Raw genomic sequence first — 24,548 nt, 5'->3', positions numbered from 1 at the left:
CAACAAAGTACATTTTACTTACTCCTGCTATTAGGGCAGCGGGTCCTGTGGGACCCTCAGGATCTCAGTGCTGTTGTAGGGCTCTGCTAACAGGCTCAAATACAGCTGAAATTAACCAAATCTCCTACATTCTTAAATTGTTTTCCCAATTTCAACCAGCTGTAATAATAAAAATATATATTTATAAATAATCATTTGGACTGGATACCAAAGGATCCTAAAGCATTTCCCAACTATTGATGTGCAGCCACCTCTGGAATAAAGAACAGCAGCACACAGTACAGCAACACAAAAGCAGACACACACAATTCTGGCTGCGGACGCTGCCTCAAGCCCCCTATTTTTACAGAGAGGCCATAAGATCTTTATTGTCCATGCAGATCGAACAGGAACTAGGGTTTGAAGGTCTCATCTGAATGAGCTCCCAGAATGATAGAGGGCTGAGCTTATCTTTCTGGGATTTGATTTTGTGTTTGCATTGAATTCCAGGTGATCCACTGAAAATGCGGAGACCATTAAGCGGTTTCCTCAGGTTTAACAGCTATAAAACAAAGACAGCAACAAGTTATTTAAGAGAAACTGATAGCGGAGAGTGGCTTGTGAGAAAGCAATCTGACAAATTTCTTTTGGTTCTTCATCTATGTCATAACAGGTTTGCTGGCCACTGGTTATTTGCAAGACACCTACTACAGGGGATGGTGGTGCATACAAGAGATGAGTTAAGCTGGAAGTAGTCACCCGTGTAAGTGAACATGGAAGATGGCCTATATTCTGTGAGGTAAGCTAATGACACACATACTTTCATCTTCCCAGCATCAACAGCAAGACATGAGCTAGGGGAAAACAAAACTAAAAACACCGCCCCCCTCACAGATGCATACATTAGCAAAACCCATGCTGACATAGCTATAATGTTGCCGTTGGTTAACTGAAATAAAAGAGCTCTTTTAGTTATTATATATTTCCACTCATTGCTCACAAAACCACTTCCTTTCCTGTGAAAGAGACAACAATGACAAAAATGTGACTTCTTCAGCTTTGAAAACTTCAGACACAAGGCTGGGACTGGTGTTTGTGTCAGACAACTATGAAGTCAGGGATTTTAACGTTCTGTCTCTTCTGCTTTCTTTTGGAAGACCTCTGTGGTAAGTCGCATCTGGGGTTTTGCTTCTTACAATCATCATCTATATGGCATTTAAAATATGCAGGGAACAGAGTGCATAAATGATAGTCATGAATGATAGTCATGATGGTTTTGGGGAAACAGGGACAATTAAGAAAAATAGTTGCCAAGAAGACAGATGTCTCTGTCAGCCTCACTACCACCACCACCACAGAGATTCAATTTGTGCCAGGGCAGAACATTTGTACTGTCTGAGAGACAACAAACACGCAGTTTGCATTCTTCACTCATCTGCTTGGCATTACCTTTCAGCTGTAGCTACTGTAGTGCGGTAGCCAGCTTCCCTTAAGGAACACAATATATTAGAAATGTAAAAGTACAAGAAGTGTCAGTATAAGGAGATCCATACTGAGCTATTGATTTCAAGTAGGATTCATGTTTGGGAGGGAAATTCTCTTAACTTAGAAAACATATATCGTCTGGAGGAGTGGATTAGGTAATTTACATTGTGACTTACAAGGAGCCATAGCATTTTATCGCCATCATTTAAAAGGGTGATGCCATTGATCTGAATATGACAAGAACACCGATGAGGCACATTATGGGATTCAGCACCCTATCACAGCATTGTAGTATGCAAAGTATAGTACTATAACTCACTTTTTTTTAACTTCTCTGAACCTACTTTCTATTACATACTAATCCAGGGCAGAAATTCAGTCAATATTTGATTAAAATAAGAAATCTAATTAATCTACATATTGTTCTAGGATTTAGTGTGATTTGTCATAAATAACAATACTCTGAAGTTTGGGATTTGGTGGTATTACTACTAAGCCTCATTTAAATTTGTTCCTTTGAAGGTCATGCCTAGGGCCACTGGAAATATGTGCTACTGACATTCCAATGATATAAAGTAGGTTTAAAGTCTCTGTGGAATTTTAGAACTTCCAGGGTTTTATGCAGAAATTAAGCTTTTATTTAAGCAAAAATGAGTTTCTAGCCCTTCTGACTGTCAAGATATGCTTCAGAATGTTAGCTAATGTAGTGCTGGCATCCTGAGCCTTCAAAAAGGCAGATCAAAAGAATGGGTGAAATCCGGGCCTTATTGAACACACAATGTGAAAACTCACATTGACTTCAGTGGAGTCAGGATTTCACCCAATATCTCTAAGTAGTGTGTGAGCTGGCCCTTGTTTCAATGAGGAGTTAACTCAAAAACCTGCTGATGAAAACCAAACATCAATACTAATTACTTCTCTGCTGATCATTTTTGGCAGAAACATTCAGTTAACATGCTTTATCCAGTGTAGGAGGGCTCATTGGAAAGGACATTCCATACAAGAAGAATGAGGCTGCAAATGCTTGTTCTCTCAAACACTGGCATGTTTTTGGCCCTCAAGCTGGTAATCAGGGGGAAAGGAGGAGAAAAGAGGATGATCTCAAAAGCTCCTCCGAGGGAAAATACAAAAGCTCTCAGGAAATGTTTTTCTACACTGCTTTCAACATATAAAGTGATAATTATTTACTTTTATCATTATATTAAAATAGACAAGATGGGGTGAGATAAGGGGCTGTTTGATTTAGAATATGTCAACATGGATGCAAAGAATTTATGGAGCATATTACCCTATAAAATGCTATTTTCAAGCATTTTAGCAGAATTTAAGTAGGAAAAAGGTAGCAGCATTTTAACAAAAATGCCTACAAATTTGCAGGCCCTAACTATAATCCATGGATATATTTCCTATTGGAAACTAAGCCATGTAAATTGAAGTTTGTTTTAGTCTTTGCAACTTTGTGGCACAATCTCGATAAAGAAATCATTTATGAGATTGGAGCCTCCTGCTCTAGTCCCTTCACAGAGAAGACTGCTTTTGACTTCATGTAAATGTAATTTCATTCTGTATAAGGCATGCAAGACCAGGGACTAAATGGGGGAAAACAAACATCAGGACTTCAATCCGACATAAGTTTTTTGTATTCATTCTATTTACCTTGGTGGGACTTTACATTGTTACATTTTGAATTTCCCCCTCAAACAAATTTCCCTAGCACATTTCTTCACAAAATCCCCACAAGATTCTATATTCATTATTGACCTGCCTAAAATTCATGGTAACACTGTTTTGCACAGGGCTGCATATCAGACAGCAGCGGGGTTCTGGCTGTGGAAAGTTGTCTAGTCTATATTTTTCATGTAGCCATTAACATTTGCCAACTGTAAACATGGCTTACAACAGAGACCTCCTATTGTCAGTGTAGGGAGACCATGCTCATCTCAGATACTACGGTGAGGTACTGAATGGCAAGTGCTGACATTTTAATAGGGACCACCATAATATAGGTCCAATACTTAAAATTTATGCTATAGCATAGGGTTTTATAGTGTAGACAGGCCAGTAGTACATCTGTGGCAACCACCTTTTTTCCTGTAGGATAGCTCTGCTCTTTGAGTCTGGGCCCTGATTCTGCAAAGACTTATGCACACACTAAACTTCAAACATGTGAGTAGTTTAATTGAGTTGATATTATATTTGTGACTTTCATGAATCTGTTCTGAGGGTTAAACCACAAAATAAAAACAAAATCCTGACCCAACTGTCCAAGACTATTTCCATCCAGTCCTCCTATCCTCACCTCCAAATTTCAAAATGAGGCTTAAACTTAATTTTATTTTAATTTTTTAAAATCTGTTATGCCCAGCTGCAATTTTACAAGGGCTGTTTGCAAATGGCATTGAGCCACTGACCAGTGTGAAATCCAGTAGCAGCTGATAGCCAGCGGGCAAATAAAACACCTTCAAATCATCCAACCGCCATGGTGCAGAAATGCTTGAGTCCCCACTAAAGTCCTCACTGACTCCACTGAAGATGCTCAGCAAGCATGTTGGCCAGACTCAGATAGAAACATCTCTCTTATGGAAGCTAACATAGTTTGTGTGCACGCATGCAAGTACCAATCAGCCCCACATTGCAACCAAAAATATAAGTAGCTGGAGTCTCCTTTTCCTTACGCCAGGGTAAACCAAAAGTAACTCTGCTGAAGTCCACAGTTACACCTGCTTGTGTAAGATTTTAACCCCTGCCAGAAGCCTCTTATTGCTATTGCATTGCTTCAGCCTGATTTTAATGAAAAAATACAACCTTAAAGTCAGATGACTCCATTCCAAATGCTTTAATACAGAGTAAGGAGAGGCTCTTTTGCACGCTGTATAAAAATAAATCTTTACAGCAAGCAGCATGACCTCCACTTCTGTTTGCTTCTTTTCCATATTCGTGGAGCTGTGTTGCGAGTAAACCCCTCCAAACATGTCAGTAGCCAAGAGTCAGTGTTTTTACACTCCACCCATCACCACATCTAACCTACGTGCTTTTCAGGGAGTGACATCACAAATGTATCTAGTTAGATAGTTATTACCTAAGGTGGATGGGGTCCTAGAAGTAACATCCAACCTTGGTAAAAGGCAAGGAAAATTTATCCGTGTGGCCACAAAATCTACTTGTCTATTTCACTCCACAATGACTGATGTTAATGAAAAACCTAATGACGATTTGCTGTCCTGTCAGAAACGTTACCCACTCCAAGTGACTAGCTGAATAAGATTTTGCAAACGTATCACCTGTTAAAGTTGTACATTTGGGACAGTGAAGATAGCAGAAACAACTAGTAGTTGGCAGGAATGCTAAAGGTTCAGAAGTTCCCACAGTCTGGCAATTTATTTCCAACCAATACTATCTACTAATTAGAAAACAGTATTCACTATAATTTCTATATTAATTATCTTGCAAATTTCAGACACGTTTTTGCAACACTTCATGACAGTCTCTGTTTTGGCAAGGCAAAAGAGCTTTTACTGGCAAAGCAAATTTGGGCTCATGAAGTATGCTTGTGATCTTTTGTTTTTCTCTTACACAATATTAACATCTCATTCAGAGAAGTTGCTTTTTTTATGCTCTGGTAATCACAGAATCACTAAGATAAGGTTGGAAGGGACCTCGAGAGGTCATCTACTCCATGCTGCTGTGCTGAAGCAGGACCATGCCTGCTAGACAGATACCGGCCAGCAATGGTCTAACTTGTTCTTAAAACTCCCTCAATGAGACAGATTCCACATTCCAATACCTAACTATCCTTACAGCTAGAAAGGTTTTCCTATTATCTAACCTAAGTCTTCCTTGCTGCAGATTCAGCCTGTTACTTCTTGTCCTACCTACAGTAGATAGCGAGCATACAGTAGGGCTCTCCCACTAGTCTTTTTTCCTCAAAACTAAATCTGCTCAGTGTTTTAGTCTTTCCTCATAGGTCAGGCAGGTTTTCTAAACATTTTTTTGCCTTCTTCTGAACTCTCAAATTTGTACATGTTTCTTAAAGTGTGGCATCCAAAACTGGGCACAATATTCCAGCTGAGTCCTCAGAAGTGCTGAGCAGAGCAGAACAATTACTTCTCATGTCTTAGGACACTCCTCTTACTACATCCCAGAATATTAGTTATTTTTGCAACAGCATCACATTGTTGACCCATTCAATTTACGATCCACTTTAGCTCCCGGACTCTTTTTCACGGCACTATAGCCTGGCCAGTTACTACCCATTTTGTCACATTTTCACCTCTTACTCCACAGAGACTGATTATTGCATCATATTTACCAAAATGTTTACTAAATGAAGTGATCTCAACAGTCCTCAGTCTTCCTGCAGGTTGGTGGTTACGATACCATCCTTCAGTTGGCCACAGTCTCACATGAGTTGTATGCTTAATGACCCCCTCCTCCACCCCACTTTATATTGCTGGTCATCAGCAAGAATGACAACTATGCAGCACAAAAGACAGATCTCCACCCCTTGAACAAAAAGAATAACTATTAGCTTGCAGCAAAAATAGCTTGCTATCCTCTATGTGGGCCAGCCAGTGTGCTAAATGGTCTTTTAGGATGAAATTCACTGCTGTGTAAAGCTTGTGGCCCACTTAAGCATTCATAATCACACAGTCCCACTGACTTCAGTGGGGATATTTGTGGAGTGAGATGCTATTCAGCATTAGTAAGTATATCAGAATTTGGCCCTATTTAATCAAACCAGTTGAACCACAAATCTAAAGGGTCCCAGACTACTTCTGAATACTTCTAAAAAATGAGATAAGATTTAAAATATTAGGTGAACATTATAGGCATCTCTCCTGTTACACTGATACATTTTCATATTTCTTCTTCCTTCAATCCTTCTTCCTTGTCAATGTGGTGCCTAATTTAAAAATTAACTATCAAACTACAGCCCATAAAATTAGAAGATATTTACAAAATCTTTACTTAAAGTGATTAACACAATAGCACAGCAACGTTTCCCCCCCATCAAACTTTACTTGGAATATGCAAAGCAACAAGAATTATTCTAATGTTCATTCTTTGTCTTGGTGCTGGCACTTTCTGTATTTGTTACTTTATTGTACAAGTTGTGGTCTGCAGTGAGTATCCTGGAGGTGACATCTACACTCCAGCAGGATGTTTTACCCATCTGACCTATCTCCACACTAGTGGGAATGGGACACCAACAACTCGACTGTCAGCACACGTGGAAGCAATAGCTCTGAAAGTGGTAAAGACTATTAGAACTATCATAGCATCAGAGAAGGGTAACTGACTGTGCACAGTAGACCAGAGGTAGTGTGTTAACAGAGGATGACTCAGTCATACAGGGGTGACAACAACATTTAGTTTCTGTAGAAACTTCCAACTGAACACCTCGGAGTATTTTACAAATATTCAGCAATGTTAGTATCCTGGGGTGCCTGTGAGGGATATACATATTATTACATGCTATGAGGAAACGGAGGAATGTAGGGACTTGCCCAATGTCTGAGGAAGAACCGGGCATAGAATTCAGATCTCCCTAGTGCCTTGCATTCGCTAGACTAGAGTACACTCTCTCTCTCTCCAGGATACATTCAGATCTAATGAAAAGTAAGGTGGGGATAAGCTTGCTGCCATTTGCTTCTTTAAGTTCTACCTCATCCCCCCTCCCCACACTTAATTTTCACTACTGGGAAAGAAGTTAGTTGTCAAAATATAACCATTTTTATAATACTGTATAATAGACATGACAAAAACTAATGTTTTCAAGGATTGTTTCGTTTAAAAATCACTCACTGGGTGAACAAGACTTCAAAGAAGTACAAAGCATGAATATGAAAAACCACTTGAGTCCAGAAACAGAGCATACTGGGCCAGATCCTGTAAAGATTTAAGCATATAATTATCTAAACCTGTGTGTTTGTAGGATCAGGACAAGATTGCAAGCTCTTTGGTGCATGACTGTATTTTAGAATATCTTTGTTTGTATAGCACCTAACACAATAGGGGCTGTGTCTGACTGGGGCCTCTAGACAATACTGTAAATATAAAAATATAAACAAAATAAAGTCGCTTGTAGTGAGTCTTTCAAGCCAAGTGACTTTTGAAAGCCTTACTGAAAATACTGTCAGAAGTGGAGAGCCAGACTTTTCTATCCGGCCAACTGTGACATCCTGCTGATCTTAGGAGTCCTGAAAAAAGATAAGATCTTGACTGTCATCCGAGGACAGGATCCAATAACTTCGGAGTTTGAATCCTATCTAACACAGATTCCCTCTATAATTTTGGGCAAATTACTTAACTTTCAGCTTCGGTTTTTACTTGCAAAATATACATAATACTTTGCATGGGTGTTGCGTGAATTAACGAATGCTACATAAGTGACTGATCTTAATACTGGATCAATTAATGCTTGTTAGCTTTTGATTTTAAATGTTTTTCAGTTATTTTATTGAATTGTATAATTTTATTGTTTAGCACTTAGTGTTTTTATTGGGAGCCCATCAAAGAACACCTAGAAAAATAATGTTGCCATCTTAACATCATATTTTGACTCCTTAGTTATTTTAAAAAGCAAATTACATTTTATTTTGCAGAATCTGATTCCTGTTTGTCACGTCAACTATGCAAAAATATAGGTAAGAGCCATTTTAAAAATAATGTTTAATTATATTTCCAGCAATTGTCTTAAGAGGACTGAAAATATTTCTGTATCACAATACACTGTTCTTGAAATAGAAACATGTCCTTCTTTACAATGGACATTGCAATTCATGCATCTTCCCAAAGGGTTTCCCAGTTCTGTTAGCCGCTGATTCCTATAAAAGCCAAATTGTGAGGTATCAGGAGGTCCTCAGTCAGGTGTTTTAAATGACTTCTCAAAAAAAAAAAAAAAAGAAGAAGAATTTCAGCTGTATATGAGGTGATGGCTTCACTTCAAAGGGATTTTTGTGAACACTAGGGGCCCGAGTGGATTTTGGATGGTGCAAGTGGGCATGGGTGACATTCCTTTCCCCTACCTCAGCAAGCTTCAAATGATAAGACGTGATAGAAATAGAGTCCTGTGCGGATACAAAAAAATGGATCTGCATCCGACACACCATCCACAAGAATCAATGTATATCCGACCTGCCACCTGCAAGCCCTCTTTTATATGTATCCGCATCCACAGAAAAACTCCTCTCCCCACCAGCCGCAAGCTGTTTGGGGTCCACAGGGCTGGCAGTGGTGGAGGCCAGGGGGCATGTCCACTGATCAGCTAGATTGGCAGTAGCCTGGGGGCTGGCCTCAGAACAGCTCATAGGATACTCACACTTCTGTAGATTTCAGTGCTATAGTTACTTTTACCTGCTTTGATGTTTTCTTGGAGTTTTTCCTGCATGGTATGTACATTGTTCTATTTTCTTCCCTCTGCAGAACAATCTCCTGTCTCTGACCCCCAGGTGAAGGTTGAATTTCACAGTGGAATCTTCAAATTCAACTTCAGCTACCCTAAAAATGTTACTGGATTCAGCATGACACTGCTGAAAGGGCAGGAGAGGCAGAAAATCTGTGCACTCCACATGGAAAATGGGGAGCCAACATCTGAATCTAATGAGAGCTATTGTCAGCCAGAACACTCTGGGGACAGCATGTCCTTCATTCTCAAAGATTTGGAAAGCAAGCACACCGGCATTTATATCTGCTGCCTGGAAATCCTTATGCCTGCTCCCTACATAGACTGTAGGGTAAATGAAACCTATTTATACATCTATGGTAAGTTTGCAGCCCCCCCACCCTCCACCCCTCTACTCTGGCTTTAGAGATAGGGAAACACTGTCATTTATATAAGATACCAAAGGCAAACCTTGAAATAATTCTAGATGAGCACAAAACCCATTCTGAGATTTACCTGTGAGTGTCACAGGCAAAGTTTTAGTGATCAGTATCTGTACCAGAAACAATACATAAATCTAACTTATGACTGGATCTAGAGATGCTGAGTGCTCACAACTCCCGCTGCCTCTAATGGGAATGTGCTGCTCACCTCTTTGAATCAGGCTCAGGGTCTGTTAATTCACTTAGGACAATCTATCAAAACCTAACGGACATTATGCTGTCTACCTGAAGGTGGCTGTGAGTGCACCCCAATGGGTGCTGAACTAACATCAGTCATATCTGAGTTGCCATTCATTGTGTCTCTGACATCTCATCTTGGCTGGCTTGCAAGTGTCTCTACTCTAGTTGAACAAGTTTATAATCTGTCAGCCCAAGCCCTTGCTTTTATTCTCTGTTAGGATGGATAAGAAAACCATCCTCCCAGTTGTCCTCTTTTCTCCTTCTGTCCTTTCCCTCCCACAACAGCTGGGCAATACAAGGCTAACCATGAAATTCAATGGCCCATGTAATGTCAGACCTGGTGATCTAATGGTTCCTTCTGACCTTAAAATATATTAATCTATGATCCAAATCCTGTCACTTCTCCTGCATAACATTTCCAAATGATATCCCTTCCTTTATGCCTGGGTGGCCAGATTGCTCAGCCACAGCCTAATCAAGTCAGGCCTTGACTACTGCACTCTCCTCTCCTCGGGGCTTTAATCTTGCCTTCCTCCATTCCATCCAAAATGTTGCTTCCAAATTTCTCTCTCACCAGTTCTTTTGATCATTTTACCCTCTAAGTCACACAGTGTGATCATTAAATTCAAACTCAGTCTGCTTTGGGCCTTCAAGACCCACCATGGTGCAGCACTGAGCAACATCCTTCACCTAGTCTACTTTCATATTGTCCTTTGCCCCCTCCACTCTGTCAACCCCAGTAGCCTCAATGCCTCTTTCATCTCTTCCTCTCACAAACTCCTCTGGACCATTGCTGTGTTCTGCCCCATGCCCAGAATCCATTCACCAGGCCAACTAATCACATCATTTAGATCCCTCTCAAACACTAAATTCTGCCATTTCCCCCATTGCTTGAAATGTGTGGGGTTGCAAACCTGAAAATAAATAATACGACTGTTCCCCCTCCTTCCTTTTTTCAGACTACTCTAGGCACTGATCTCACCTACACACAGTGAGAGGAGATAATTTACGCTGATAATCTACACTGCTAATCCTCTTTTTTTTTTTTAAACTATGTCCAAGACTCAGAAGCCTGCTTTGTATCAGAAATGATGTCATGGATGCTTATTGGGATCACTGTATTTTCCATGGTTTCCTGTATCTGCTGCATAATAGCCTGTTGCTTAACAAAGAAGGTAAGGCTGGGTATTTAAAATTGCTTAGGTCCAAAGCTGATACATAGGGGGCTTGATTTAGAGAGATTTAGAGTGTGTCACAGACATGCACAGCATGTGCTAAGTTTTTCAATGAAGAAATTGAACCTTTTATGTACCACTGGAATTCAGTCATCAGTGACAGCCACTAAGTTTAATTTTTCTAAATCAGAATAGCCTATTGATTTAAAGACTTGGAGCCACAGGAAGGAAGAACTCTGCCCAGGTCAGCAAAAATACCTTGGGAAGCAATTCACCTGTTTGTTTTCTTCAAGAGGGGAAACACATTGGATGGGTGATTCTAGCTCCATTCTGGAGCAAAACCACTAAAAAACAAAGGGCATAGCCATAGAAGAAGAGCATTTTGTTGGACAGAGTCTGCTTTTCATTTCCAGCTCAGATTTTGTCCTCTTCCAACTTGTGAGTCTTGGAGGTGAACACCAGCTGCGCTGACTTTATTTTCCCATTGAAAGCAGAGTGAAATTAACCACCCTATTAAAAGGACAAAGGCAAGAATCGATGGGTGTTAGAGATTATCAACTAAATTCAGGCATTTTCTTTGTTTGCAGACAAGGCAAGGTGAATCCAAATCCCATGAATACAACAGTGAATACATGCCCATGGCAGCAGTGAATGCAGCTAGAAAACCAGCATTCTAAGGTTATACTACATCTTTTTACTCAATGATTTGTACATCCTCAGTAACAGGCTTTCTGTATGAGGAAGGGTTGGCCTGATCTGCCTCCAACTGACTTTAGGAGGGCTAAGTTATTATGATAGTAAGTTGTTATAATTTATATGGGTATATGGTGCCATCCAACAGGAATAGCAAACTAAAAGCAAAATCCCCAAAGAGTTTACAAATCAGAAAAATGGGCCAGTCCCCAGCAATGTTAGTGCTTCATAACGTGCAGTGTAATAACTTCAAGAATGACAAACTGCTGTGAAGTTTCAGTTGATTCAGACTCATGTGATTAACACATCTTTCCCAAAATGACCCTGGGGAAGTGACTCTAGTTCAGCTCTGAGTATACTTGTTTATCAGACTTTGGATAATTATAATAAAGACCAGACAGTGGCTGTTAGCTCAGCTGTGGGAGGGTGTCAGGAGTTTTCTCCCCACTTGGGCTCCTATATAGAAACCAGCCACAATTTAGAAGTGGAGCAGAGCTAGAAGCTGGAGTGATTCAGGCTTGTTTACAACCAATTCTTAATTTCTGTTCCAGGTGCGAACTTGCAAGTAGGTCACTTGTGGCACAGGAAGTTTCCTGGAACCTTCAGCCACTGGTCACTTGAAATGTCAGTTTCACAACTAAAGCGATCCCCAGACTGATTTCACACAATGCTGATCTGCTATGATGAGACATTTGCTCTAGAGCTATTTCAAGTCATGTTTTGCTCTAGATATTCTGTGTTAACTTGGGCACGGCCAAATCCATTGACTCCATATAGAGTGTGAAAACATAAAAAAATCTTGTAGATGAAAAATGTAGAATGTTTCCTTGCTAAGGATATTGTTGCAGTGCTGCACAGAGTGATTATATTATACCTTCTGCAGAAGGTTTCTTCTATGATACCTCCCACTGGAAAAAAAAAATTGAACTACCTCCACAGCCAACTCCAGCAGCATGGCATCAACAGCAGCCATTTTATTGCATATATTACTGCTTTGTTATGGCCATTTTAGCCTGGTGCTACCAATTTATTCTCAGATTCGTCTTCAAACTTCTTGACAGCAACTCACTAGGATACTGTAGCACATATACATATTCTGTGGCTTGGATAGGGACTCCAGACAATAGGGAGACAGTGAAATGAGAATATTATATATGTTTAGTGTCGTCTAGAATCTCAGTTATTGTGTTTAGTTTTTTGGATTCTCACTACATCTTCACAACCCACACTGCCAGGATCCTCTTTTCCATGTAGAGCTGGTATAATTACATACATTCTTTTGAGAAGAACAACATTCTTCTAATATAGATTTTATATATTAAAGTCCCAAGACTGCAGTTTTTACTAACATAAGCAAGGGCTGCAGGATCAGTCTCTAAATGAGAAAGCAAGATACAGATACATAAAAGGATGGGGTAAGGCGGTTGTATTACAGCACAGTACCAAATACCAGGATCTCTAGATCCAGAGAAAGATCTTAGCTTAGCACTAGCTTGCTTCTGTGGCTTTGCATCAGACCTTTATCTCTTCCCCAAAGAGGTTGGAGGTTATGTCACATTCAAAGCAGTTCAAAGCCTTGATCACCTTCACAGTCTGTGTATACTGTGCCTTAAATGGCCTGCTGGAAATCAAACCTGAATTCCTGCCAGACAGTGCACAGCACATTACTGTTCAGCTACTCTAAAACTAGAGCATCCTATTAAAAACAAAGTCTCTGTAATTGATATTTCATATACAGAGCAGAAATACTGGTAAGAGGGAATTATGTAGTAAAATACTTCCTGTCTGTCAGAGTAAGGTGGCAACTGTGCCAGGGACAGTTAACCTTAGAAGGAGGGCAGTTAGCATCTCAGAAGGGCTTCTCCACAACAACAGACCCAGAATGAGGAGGTTTTGCAGACAAGGACTGACAGTCACCAGCCGAAATGACTTACGTTCAGACAAGCATATGGAGGCAATGAATAAATAATAATGAATTAATAATAAATTGCAAGCCAGAATGTCTGTGGCTAGACCTTCACAATTCAGGAGCCCTGGGTTCTAGTGTTGGCTCTGCTCCTGGGTGATCTTGGGATTTCCCTTTTCTGTATAATGGAGATAATGACACTGACCTCCTTGGTAACCACTTGAAGATCTACTGATGAAAGATGCTAGATAATAATCCCTAGCTTTTATATATCTGTGAGACATGATGGATATGAGAGCCCTGTATAACACCTATGAGTCCAAAGGAATCTATTACCAGACTGAGAAGGAATCTCATGAAACAGCAAGTTCCCAAAGAAAAGGTACAGATACCTAAGGTTGTCTCTGAGATGCTTTCTGATAATAGACATGGTGCAAGTCTGCCCAAGTGGATCAGGGGGAAAATATTTTGTCCCAGAAATGCCACATTTTCATAAACTGTTGCAGAGACAAGCCTATCTAGATGAGCTTTGCAAAGTTTTAGGGTAGACCATTTCTTTTGTTTGTATGAGATCTCTCTATTCTTAATAAATCTGTTTTTTATTATACCACACAGTTCTCAGACTGCTTGGGAAACTTCATGCGCACCATCCTGAAGAAACAAGCCCCCCTCATATACACCGTTAAGGGGAGATAGAAAAAGGGAAGAGGGTGTTTGCAATTTATCCCTGTGATTAATTAAGAGATATCTGCTTTATTGTTATGAACATTATATGTGACTCTGTTTGCCTTTTCAATTTTGTATTGCTGCCTACTTGAACACAAAGGTATTGAGAGATAAAACAACCACAGGTATACACTTTTAAAGCAGTGATGAGAACAATGGGGCTATCACTGGGAGGTGTTACTTCCTGGCGCTAGCAACATTAAAAGGACTTGTTATCTCAAGTCTGAGACACTAAAGATGAAGACTGATTAAAAGGCACCCTTGGCAGAAAGGGTAAGGGCAAGGGGCCAGGCAAGGGGCATGCTGCGAGCTGATACACAAACTGGGGGAGAAGTACAAGCTGCAGGCCATATCTTTCTAAGCAGTGCCTAGGTATCTAGGCCAGGAGCAGCTGCGCTGCTGTAGCACTTAGTGAAGATACTCCTAGGCCTAGTTAATCCACCTCCCTGAAAGGCAGTAGCTGTCAATGGGAGAGCTAGCTGTCTTACATGGGGGTTTAGGTCAGTATAACTATGTGCTCAGGGACATAGGAGGCAAGTATAACAGACCAGGGAAGGCTAAACCTCCTTGTGCAGCCACCGCTGACCTGCCACTGGAGGCCTGGGCCTTGGTGGCCTCGCCTCTTCCCCTCCCACGTCTCTGAATCCTGTATTCCTGAAGTTAGTATTAAACAGTACTGTATGAGAAAGCTGGGTGGTTACTGTATTAACTACTATCACAGCCTCTGGAGAGAAGTCAAGAGCAGAGACCTACCTGCAGAAGTAGCCTTGACTGTACTCAGAGGCTGGTCTCAGAGGTGGTGAATTGCCGAAGTACCAAGAGAAGTTAATGACTGAGGCCTGACATGCGGGAATGCAATTGATGAGACCCCATGGTCCCAGTGGTGTAGCTTGCCCAATAACCATGTGTAAGAGGTTGGGGTTGACCCTTGTTCTGCTTCACTACACAGCCACTCAGAGGTCTATATGCCCAGGCCCTCAGTCAGGGCAGGGCAACAAACGGTCTAGAGCCCCGGGCCCTCAGGGAGGGTGGGTCAAGTAAGCAGTCTGGAGCCCAGTAAGACTTCACAAGCCATGGTGAGGCTGTCACCCCAGGCTTAGGGTGACAAGGGGGGAGGGGGATGTGGGCTCTCCTGACTCCACTGCTTCCTAGCCCAGGGCCCCAACAGTGGCAGAGCGTCCCACCACAGGGTTTGTGGGGCTCCGGCCGAAACTCACTGAGTAGTGCTCAGGCTCGAGTACAGCTGGACTGAGGTTGGCTATCCCTGGGCTACTTACCGCACCTGTGCCCATGTACCTGCGTCCTCGGGATAAACCGCAAAGGGCAGCCCCAGCAGGCATGACAGTGACAATCCCCTCACAGGATCTCAGTCAAAAAGTCCATGGACTAAGGAGTAGAGCTGGTCAAAATATGATGAGAGATTACAAAAGTGTTTCAAAATTTTGAAGGTGTTTCTATTTCATTGAGTTTGAAAAGGAACAATTTGTTATTTTGAAGTTTGTTCATGTAATATTTTTGGAAATGTTTTAGTTTGTTGGTTCCCTTCTATGCCCCCACCCCAATCTTCTTCCTTTTCCCCCGTGTGTGTACAATAAAATGAAACAGGGCCATTTTTCCTTCTGTCACTAACTTTTCCACAGCTGAAGAAGCTTTGAAAAGTTAAAGTGGCAAGAGGGAAAGATGAAAAAAAATAATCCCGTAGACACTGATTCTATTATACTCAGTGACAAGAAGGAATCAAAGTAAAATGAAAGAAAAGAAGACAAAAGAGGAAAAAAACCTGAAAATTATACAGGTCAAAAATTTTGGTTTCTCCAAATTTTTCTGTTTTTCATAAAAAGCCTTTCCATGAAAGTTTCCAGTTTTTGAAAAGATGCTGTTTTTCATTGAAAAAAGTTTTGTATGAAAAATTTCAACCAGCTCTACTCTGGAATCATCATCCAGGACAGACAACTGAATGCGTAATGCCTAAGTAGCAGCCAGGAGAACAGCATTTGAGAGACTGAAGACAGCTAGTCTGAAATTCTAGTAGGATCAAGCTAAATTTTCCATATGTAGCTAGTGATATAATCACTATTACATTAGAAATACAGCAGAATGTACACATCATCTGAGCATCTAGACAGCCATCATTATTTGTGTTCCATATTTCTTGACTTCCGCTGTTCAACTGTAAATATGTTTGGAAAGGTATTTTGTTGACGTAATTGCCTCACTGACTTAAGCACTGGTAAAAAAACAAGTCATTTTATTTTACATGATGACAGAAGAACTAAAGGAGCCAGGTCAGAAAGAAGCATTTATTCTTCCTTGCTTTTTATTGAGAATCCGCAACCCCAATTTATTTATATTCAACATTGGCACAGGCGGTGCTCTTTACATATTCCCCTAGATACCTTTAGCTAAGTATTCCCCGGGTATTCATGCCAAATAATTTCCTCTGTCTAGCTGTAAGTAAATGCTTGAAATGGAAATTTAGAATTAGCTGCAAGCAAACTAGGATGAACTCTATCTTACTAAACAGGTAGTGTTATATAACCCTTCTGCCAGGTAGAGTCAGCAGGAACAAGGACCGGGTTCAACATCCAGAGGTTCCTCTTAACAATATAACACAGAATCAGCTCAAGCCCCCATCCAGTAATCTGGAAAAATTAACACCTCCCCCCGGGCTCCTCAAGAAGGCAATACTTCCCTTCTTGCAAGCACGGAGTCTGTGTATAGCAGAGAAAATGTCTAATAAGAAGAGGAAAAGAAACTGGCCTTAATTAGCAAAACTCCAACCATGATTTGAATACATCTGTCCATGAGCAAAACTCCCGCTCTCGAGTACATTGGGCAGTGTCCTTTGCCTCTTTCTCTCACCTGTGGCATGAAAATCCAACAAATAAATGTCCCTTTAACATGCCAATCCCCGCTCCCTCCATCGCACTCCATTCACAGCTGTTCTCCTTGGTTGGTGGAGACCCGGAGTTCAGAGGTGCATTCATGAGAGTTCATCTCCCACTTGCATGTAGGACAGGGAACACCAAGCAATGCTTTCGCTGCTGCTGCTGCCACAACTGGCTCACAGTTGTCCCCATTCACCCTGCATTGCTGCCTTGCTGCCACCATTGTGCCATCTTTCACTCTGCTGATGTCATTCATCGTGCCAGCATTCACTCCACCAGGCTGTTGTATGCTCCGTTGTCAATGGCCCTGAGCCATCACCTTCTGCCACCACCTGCCTCTCTACTGTGACCTCTGCGAGTTTGTCTCTTCAGGTTCCACCCAGCTTTCAGTGATTTCAGCTCTCAGTGGGGGAAACTAATGCAAGCCAGTGCAAGCTGGGCAGCCTCTTCTACAGAAATGCTGTCCTGCAGCAGGTCTAAGCACTTAGATCTGATTATACTGATTTCCACTCCAGTGGTCACTTAACTAAATAAAAGATTCTCAGGGGAGCCTAATCAGCTCCATCTTTAAACAGGGGAGAGGGGCAGGTCGAATGGTGCCTACGACTCTTAGGCTATGTCCACACTACGGATTTTACGGCGGCACGGCTTATCATTGCAGCTGTGCCACTGTAAGATCTCCCTTGTAGACACTTTATGCCGATGGGGAGAGCTCTCCAGCTAGCATAATTCAACCACCCCCAACGAGCGGCTGTAGCTATGTTGGCGGGAAAGTGCCCCCCACTGATATAGTGCTGTCCACCCTGGTGCTTCTGTCAGTGAAATGTATGTCGGTCAGGGGTATGTTCTTTTCAAAAATGTTACTGACAAAAGTGCTAGTGTACCACACCACCAGCAGAAACACCTGTCCCCACACTCCCTCCCTCTCTCTCTCTACTGGGATCTGGCAGCCTAACCTCCCGCTCAGCAAGTTCAGTTCAGTTGAGGGTGACCCCCTCAGTCTGGACAGGCTAAGCACAGTTCTCCTGCCCTTTACTCACACAATAAGGAGAACAACATTTCATTATCCCTGCATTCAATTTAAAAATTTTATTAAAGATAATGTTTAAAAAATGGTCAGGTATAGAATTTAAACGGAAGAGTTCCTGGACATCCAGGCATAATGTACAGATTATCAGCAGGTACAGAGTTTGGTTGGGAGTCATGGAGTACAATGAAAGCATAATCTGTGGTATCCTGGGTGGGGAGTAACAGGTTTGACGGTTAACGGTACACGTGATCATTAATTCGGGAACGTCACTTATTGCAGGGGTTACATAGGATGCGGTTAATGGGGACTAGATATGTCCATAATAGTGGATTGTCCCTCACTGAGTCACTTATGTGGTGTACATAGTCCTTTAATCTATAAATTCCTCGCAGTGGTGCTCCGGCTTACTCGTCCCGGTACTGTCTGTGCCTGGTGATGTGCTCGATGTAAATGTCTCTCGACCACCGGATGGTGTCAGACACCATGAGGCGCCACATCAGCCGGGCGTCGTGCCGACCAACATCGCAGGCTCACAGCACACACTCGTTGCAGGGATCCCAAGTGCCCAGGGTTCCAATGATCAGGGCATGGGTCTGAACCTCGTAGCCCTTTGCTCTCAGGATATCGGCCAGGGCGTACTTCTCCTCCTTACAAGCTCAGGCTGCGTGAAAGGCCGGGGTCCTGTTTTTGAATGGGACTGTGACTTCCACCATAACGATCTTCTTCTTGTCCTCGTTGGTGATGACGATGTCTGGCCTCGGCAGGCTGTTGGATCCAGGGACGGCGAAGTTCATGGTGACCTTTCCCAAGTGAGGCAGGATGGCTTTCACGAGCTGGCTCTGGACCATGATTTGTAACCCAACACCAGCCAAAATTGATCACTTGGGCAACACAGCTGCTCGATACAGAGGCAGAATAGGTGTGTTCATGTAGCCTGAAGCCTTTCCCCCCCGGCTCATCACTGGTATCGGGGGAGAGCTCATTCAGCACTTTCTTACAGTTCTATGAAGCAAACACTGGAAAGATTTTAAGGCTGGCCACTGTAATTGTGTAGCTGATTTGGTAAAATGTTTAACAATATATATATATATATATATATATATATATATATACACACACACACATTCATATAAAAGGATGCATTTTATAAAGGTACTAAGCCTCTCCGCATGCCACCCACACCTTAAACACCTGCATATTTCAAAAGGGCTTGAAACCCAACCCTGGATCTGAATTTTACAAGATTTAGATTATGTAATGCTTTGTCATGCTGAGATTCAGGATCTAAATTTTGCAGCTAATCGATAATAGAGATGAAGCATCATGATGAAATGCTGAGTGTCATGTTTCCTTAGCACAGGCTTTTCATTAACTTCAAAGTTTGAGTCATTATACATTTCCTCAGGTTTCCTATCCTTAGAGGTATTGCAGTGTATATTTAAAAGTAGGGGAAAGCAGACTGCAGTTAGACTAAAACAAACAAAGGAATCAAGACTGGGATCTGTACCAAAAGTATTATCACATAGTTATTTGCGATCAGATTTATACAGAGAGATTTCAGTGTGCGTGTGTTTATGTAACTTGTTAAGGAACAGTTTGGAGCTGCTTCAGTTTCCCCACTCATGCTTGCCAGTACCCCCCACAATCCTCCATAAGCCACCCACTCACTCTGACAGTGCCCCCACACATCCCAGCAGTCCTGACATACGTCTCTACCAACTATAGCCCCCAACACCCACACTTACTCCCAACGTCCTGGCCCCTACCACCTACAATATCCACCATTCCCTTCACATCCCCCCCAACTTTCCCCACCCCATAATATCCCCCACTCATCTCCAACCCCGCACTCCATAGCCCACCCAACACTCCCCACTCACCCCACAGCCTACCAACAACTCATCCACAGCTCCTCACCCATCACCCCCAGGACCTTCCTGGCCACTCACTAGTGCCGTCCCTGGCTCAGCACTCCACTCCACATCCAGGCCAAATCTGAGTAAGTGGCATTGCAACCTAGCACATGGGCTTGCAGTGCCACTCTGACAAAAAAAACCCCAAACCAAACCAAAAACACCACAGCAGCAAGTCTCAGAGTCCAGGTTAACAGACTCAGGCTTGTGCTGTGGGGTTAAAAATAGCAGTGTAGACATTCCCACTCATGCTGGAGCTTGGGATTTGAAACCTGGCAAAGGGAGAGGATGCTCCTTTGACCAGGAGGTCGACAACCAACATTCAGTTGCTGGTTTGATGGCGTTAGTCTTTGATTTTTTCTTAGCTTGGTGGGCTGCATAAAGGTGTCATCTATGGTTCCAAACAAGCAAATTGTTAATGGCCTGACAAGTCACCCTCTCAGTTTTGACCTGCCACGCAGACTTTGGATCACACTGAGCTGCCTCCAAACAAACCATAGAAGATGCGGTTATTTGATCCACAAGTGGAAAATCAAAGACTCCCCTTTGTGCAACTGTGGTGAGTACATCCAAACCAGCGAACACATAACATGATCCCCCAAATATGGATTTAACGGTGAATTGAATGGTAGCCACTGTCACAGAGGAATCCTTGAAACAGCTTGTGGACATACAACTGCATCTATAGAATGTTGCTCTGCAGATGCCATACGTGTGAGAGACAGCATGCCCTGTAGTGTGAGCCCCGCAAGCTGTTGACCTGAGCTCTGAGATTCACTGTTGCACATTTTCCCCATTGTAGACATACCCTCAGTTTTAGTTTTTGGTTTTTTCCTAGTGGTCGAGGGTCCCCAGAGATGGGAGCCCTGTGCAAGTGCACACTGGTTAATCTGGGCCTGCTTAGAGGGCCATCCCACCCGGTAATACTCCCATCTTCCACAACCAGTTTGTGACAGCTGGGTGACAGTATCTGGGCAATAGAGGTGCTGCTGATTAACATGTTGCCACCGGTAACTCCTTTCCCAGCCAAAGAGTCAGCTTTTCTAAGCAAGCTTTGTTTCTCTTTCATGAGGCCAAAATGAAGAATAGCATTGAACACTTCCTACCGCAAGCTTCAAAAAGCTCAAAGAAACTATATTTCCACCAGGACTCTGACACAAATGAAGCAAACTACAGTCGTCGTCCCCCCCCATTTTTAAAAGAAAAATACATTCTTTACTGGCAAACATAGGTGTATCTGAAAAATCCACTTTGACTATGACTCATGAGTCATAGTTTCCACTGAGGACTTATAGTAGAAGAAAACAGCCTATCTATCCTCCACCGAAAGTAATGATATCACATTCTTAATTTTGTCTGAAACAGAGGCCTCTCCCCCACTCTAAAATGGCATCTGTCACTGAGCACAATTCCTTTTGGTTTAGTGAAAAAGGAACTCAATTACATTTGAAGCACCTGCTAAAATGAACATGGCAGATTGGATGCATGTCTTCTTATCAGAATAAGACCAACAAGGCCATTTGCAGACCTGAGCTATGTTCCCATAATAATAGCCCATTTCCCCTTCCAACTCAACATAGCTCAGTCAGTGAGTGGTAATAAGAGCTAATATTAAGAAAAATATGCAAAGATTTTATATTTAGAAATTGAGTCATGTTGATGTAGTCATTAGGCATAACACCACACTCCAAGGCCATGAGACCATTTTGAACCTTTTTTTTAGTAAGCATTTCCTCTGTTTTCTCTTCTCCTACTAGCTGGAGACAGGCACCAAGTTTCTAGACCATCTAGGATTCAAGGAATGCTTTGCCTTTTCCTTTACTGCAGAAACCTCACAGACAGTCCTTGACCAAATCCCCACTTACATGAAACTCCACTGATTAGGGATTTGTTACAAACCTGAGATTCAGATCACAGTTACTGAAGATGTCTTTAAAGTATGTGAACCTTTTGAGCAAGCCTGGCTAAGTTCTGACGTAACATCAAAATGTCATGGTTCCAATGTTTTGCTTTTCCTTTGGACACAGCACCTGCTGATGCACTGTATGTGGTTTTTACTATCTTGGTTTAGAGACCCAGGATTGGTTCTAACCCTCATGTTACAGGGGATGTCTCCACTGCAGAGTTAGCATAAGTTCTTACTCAGATGTTGCCCCCGACCTCCTTCATATCCACATAAAAAATCATCTCATGTGAGATTAGTGGTGCTTTCAGTCTAGGATAGGTGGCACAGCTTTGGGCGTGGGTAAGAACCAAGCTTCCACTTTTGTTTGGGCTGTTACCCTGCTCACCTTGCAGTGTGGACATAGGGTAAGCCACTTGAGTGCAGATAGTCCTCCAAAGCCTTCCCACAGGTTTCCCCAGGTGCCTAGAAGGGTAGATGAATTCTTGCACAATTCCCTGGGAAAAATCAGAGTGGTTTAGCTTATTGTAACACAGAACCATGAGATATACACCTCAAAGTCCTAACACCACACACGAAAGCATAGCAACTGTGAGGACACAATAACCCAGATGGGGCTTTGCAGGGTGGCTGCTCACTTCCAGGATAGACTGACTTGGGTACTGATCACCTGGGCTAACTCTGCAGTGAAGACAAACCCAAAGTGAAACTCAGGGGAGCAAACTTATTGGACTGAACCCAGACAAAAGAGAGAGTCAAGATGGGATCCTTTTGATTCCTACACTATCACCAGTAGAAGATTCTGCAGACTGAATCGTGCACTCAGAGTAAAACTCCCACAGAAGTCTCCATGTATAGTCCCATCAACTGGGGCTGGTGAACTCCACCTCTCATTGTGACAGACCCAAGTGATCTGAGAGGAAGCACTGTGTTTCAGCAATGTCCCACTCCCCCCATTAGCACCCTGGCCATACAGTTCCATCAGAGCTCCAGCTGCCTCCAGGACTATCTGGTGGTGGGTCGTTTCAGTGAGAAAAAAAATGTAGCCCTAGTTTATTTTTATGGGGATTTGCCATGGAACTAAAGATAGGGAACAACATTCATCTGCCCTACCCTCACTCCATCCAGTCACCATTGTCCCTAGCACAAACCCTGGACCCACAAATTCTTCTGCCAAGTCCACATTAGGAGGAGAAACACTGCCAAGTGCCTGAGAAGCAGACAATCTCTGATTTCACTTGTGCACCTGTGGATCTGGGCCTACAATTGGAACTTAGGGCACAATTCTGCTGACATTAACACAGGTAAATAACTTCACTCAGAGGATTAGTCCCGTTGAGTTTATGTGGATCAATGAGTGGGGTCCCTACGCACTACCACAAAGCAAATAGCAAATAATGATAATTAGAGCTATGCAGAAACCAGAATTTCCATCTTGCAGAAAATTCTGCAATTTCAGGTTTTGTTTTAAATCTGGAGCCAAAGAAAATTGAAAAAAATGTTTGAAATTCCTTGCAAAAACAAATTTTGAAAGTGTTATTTGTTTTGGGTCAAAGTAGTTTGTTTGATTTTAACAAGGGTTTAATTAAAATTTTTGTTCTGATTTCAGCCTTTTTATTTTACATAAGTATATAATAAAAAAAGATCAAAAATTGAAAAAAAAATTGTTTTCAAATGAAAAATTTAGATTTTTTTGTTCTAAAAACATGAAATGAGATTTCATTGGAATTGATGGGTTCCCAGGGAAAGTTTTGGTTTCATCAAAATGGGCATTTTCTAATAGAAAAACATTTCTCCCAGGAAATTTTTGGACAGCTTTGCAAGAATAATATGAGTAAGTGTTTGCAGTGTCAGGCTCTTGACTAACAATTCTTCTGACAGAGACAGAAAAAAAAAATTCAGCTTATTCTGCCATTGGCTCTGCCATGCAAATGTCCAATAAGTTCTTAGAATGTATTGGGGACAATTTTTTATAACCCGAGGGACAGCTATTTTAGACTTGATTCTGACCAAGGGAGAGGAATCTGAAGGTAGAAGTCAATTTGGGTGAAAGTGATCATGAAGTGATAGATTTTGTGATTCTAAGGAAAGGAAAGCATGAGAAGAGGAGGATAAAGACTATGGACTTCTGAAAAAGCAGACTAACAAACTCAGAGAACTAATAGGTAAGCTCCCAATGGGAAGAGAATCTAAGGAATAAAGGTGTTCAGGAGAGCTGGCAGTTTCTCAAGATGACAATATTAAAGGCACAACTGTCAACTACCCCAATGAGAAGGAAAGACAGGCAGAATAGTAAGAGGCCATTATGGCTCCATCAGCTTTTTAGTGACTGGGAAATCAAAAAGGAATCTGTCACAGGGTGTTCCCCTGTGAGTGTCTCTCACCTTAGATACAGATGAGACTCACTCTAAGCCATCTTCACCACCAACATGCTTTATTATAGCATTCTGTCAGGCTCCCGCCTATAGTACTATATAAGTCCCAGTCAGCTACCCTCTTACTTCTGGAGTGAAAGGAGGGAGCGCGGGGGGTGGGCAGGGAGAGGAGGAGGAGCAGTGCCAACCAGCCAGCCAGCTAGCTAGATCTGTCTTTCTTTAGGCTCTGCATCCCCTTTCCAGGCCCGGCTTCCTCTCTATTTATCTGCTCCAAACTGCTGGTGGTGCTTCGCCCTCTAATTACCCTTCAGCTGTGCCCCTACTGGTGAGTTGGTCCTCCACTTAGATCCCAATTAACCTATATTGGTGGGAATTTGGAAGACAGGTTACAGAGTCAGCTTCTGACTC

At 42.1% G+C, this 24,548-nt stretch overlaps 1 protein-coding gene and 1 long non-coding RNA gene across 2 annotated transcripts in view; one reads left to right on the top strand and one right to left on the bottom strand.

Moving 5' to 3' along the window:
- LOC137154097 (uncharacterized) overlaps window positions 1–24,548 on the bottom strand; it is a 35,998-nt gene that overhangs the window by 2,976 nt on the left and 8,474 nt on the right. The window lies entirely within an intron of this gene.
- Window positions 1,009–12,364, top strand: ICOS (inducible T cell costimulator). The gene is made up of 6 exons (XM_067549822.1): window positions 1,009–1,145; window positions 8,070–8,111; window positions 8,890–9,228; window positions 10,594–10,706; window positions 11,294–11,384; window positions 11,951–12,364. Exons 1-5 carry the CDS (start codon window positions 1,088–1,090, stop codon window positions 11,381–11,383), a joined length of 642 nt encoding a protein of 213 aa, XP_067405923.1. The 5' UTR covers window positions 1,009–1,087; the 3' UTR covers window position 11,384; window positions 11,951–12,364.

This window comes from Emydura macquarii, unplaced genomic scaffold (genome assembly GCF_026122565.2).
Source record: "Emydura macquarii macquarii isolate MOO-44397 ecotype Brisbane River unplaced genomic scaffold, CSIRO-AGI_Emac_v2 contig_1253, whole genome shotgun sequence".
NCBI lineage: Eukaryota > Metazoa > Chordata > Testudines > Chelidae > Emydura > Emydura macquarii.
The sequence above is the reverse complement of the archived record's forward strand: the minus strand, read 5'-3'. Positions and strand labels throughout refer to the sequence as shown.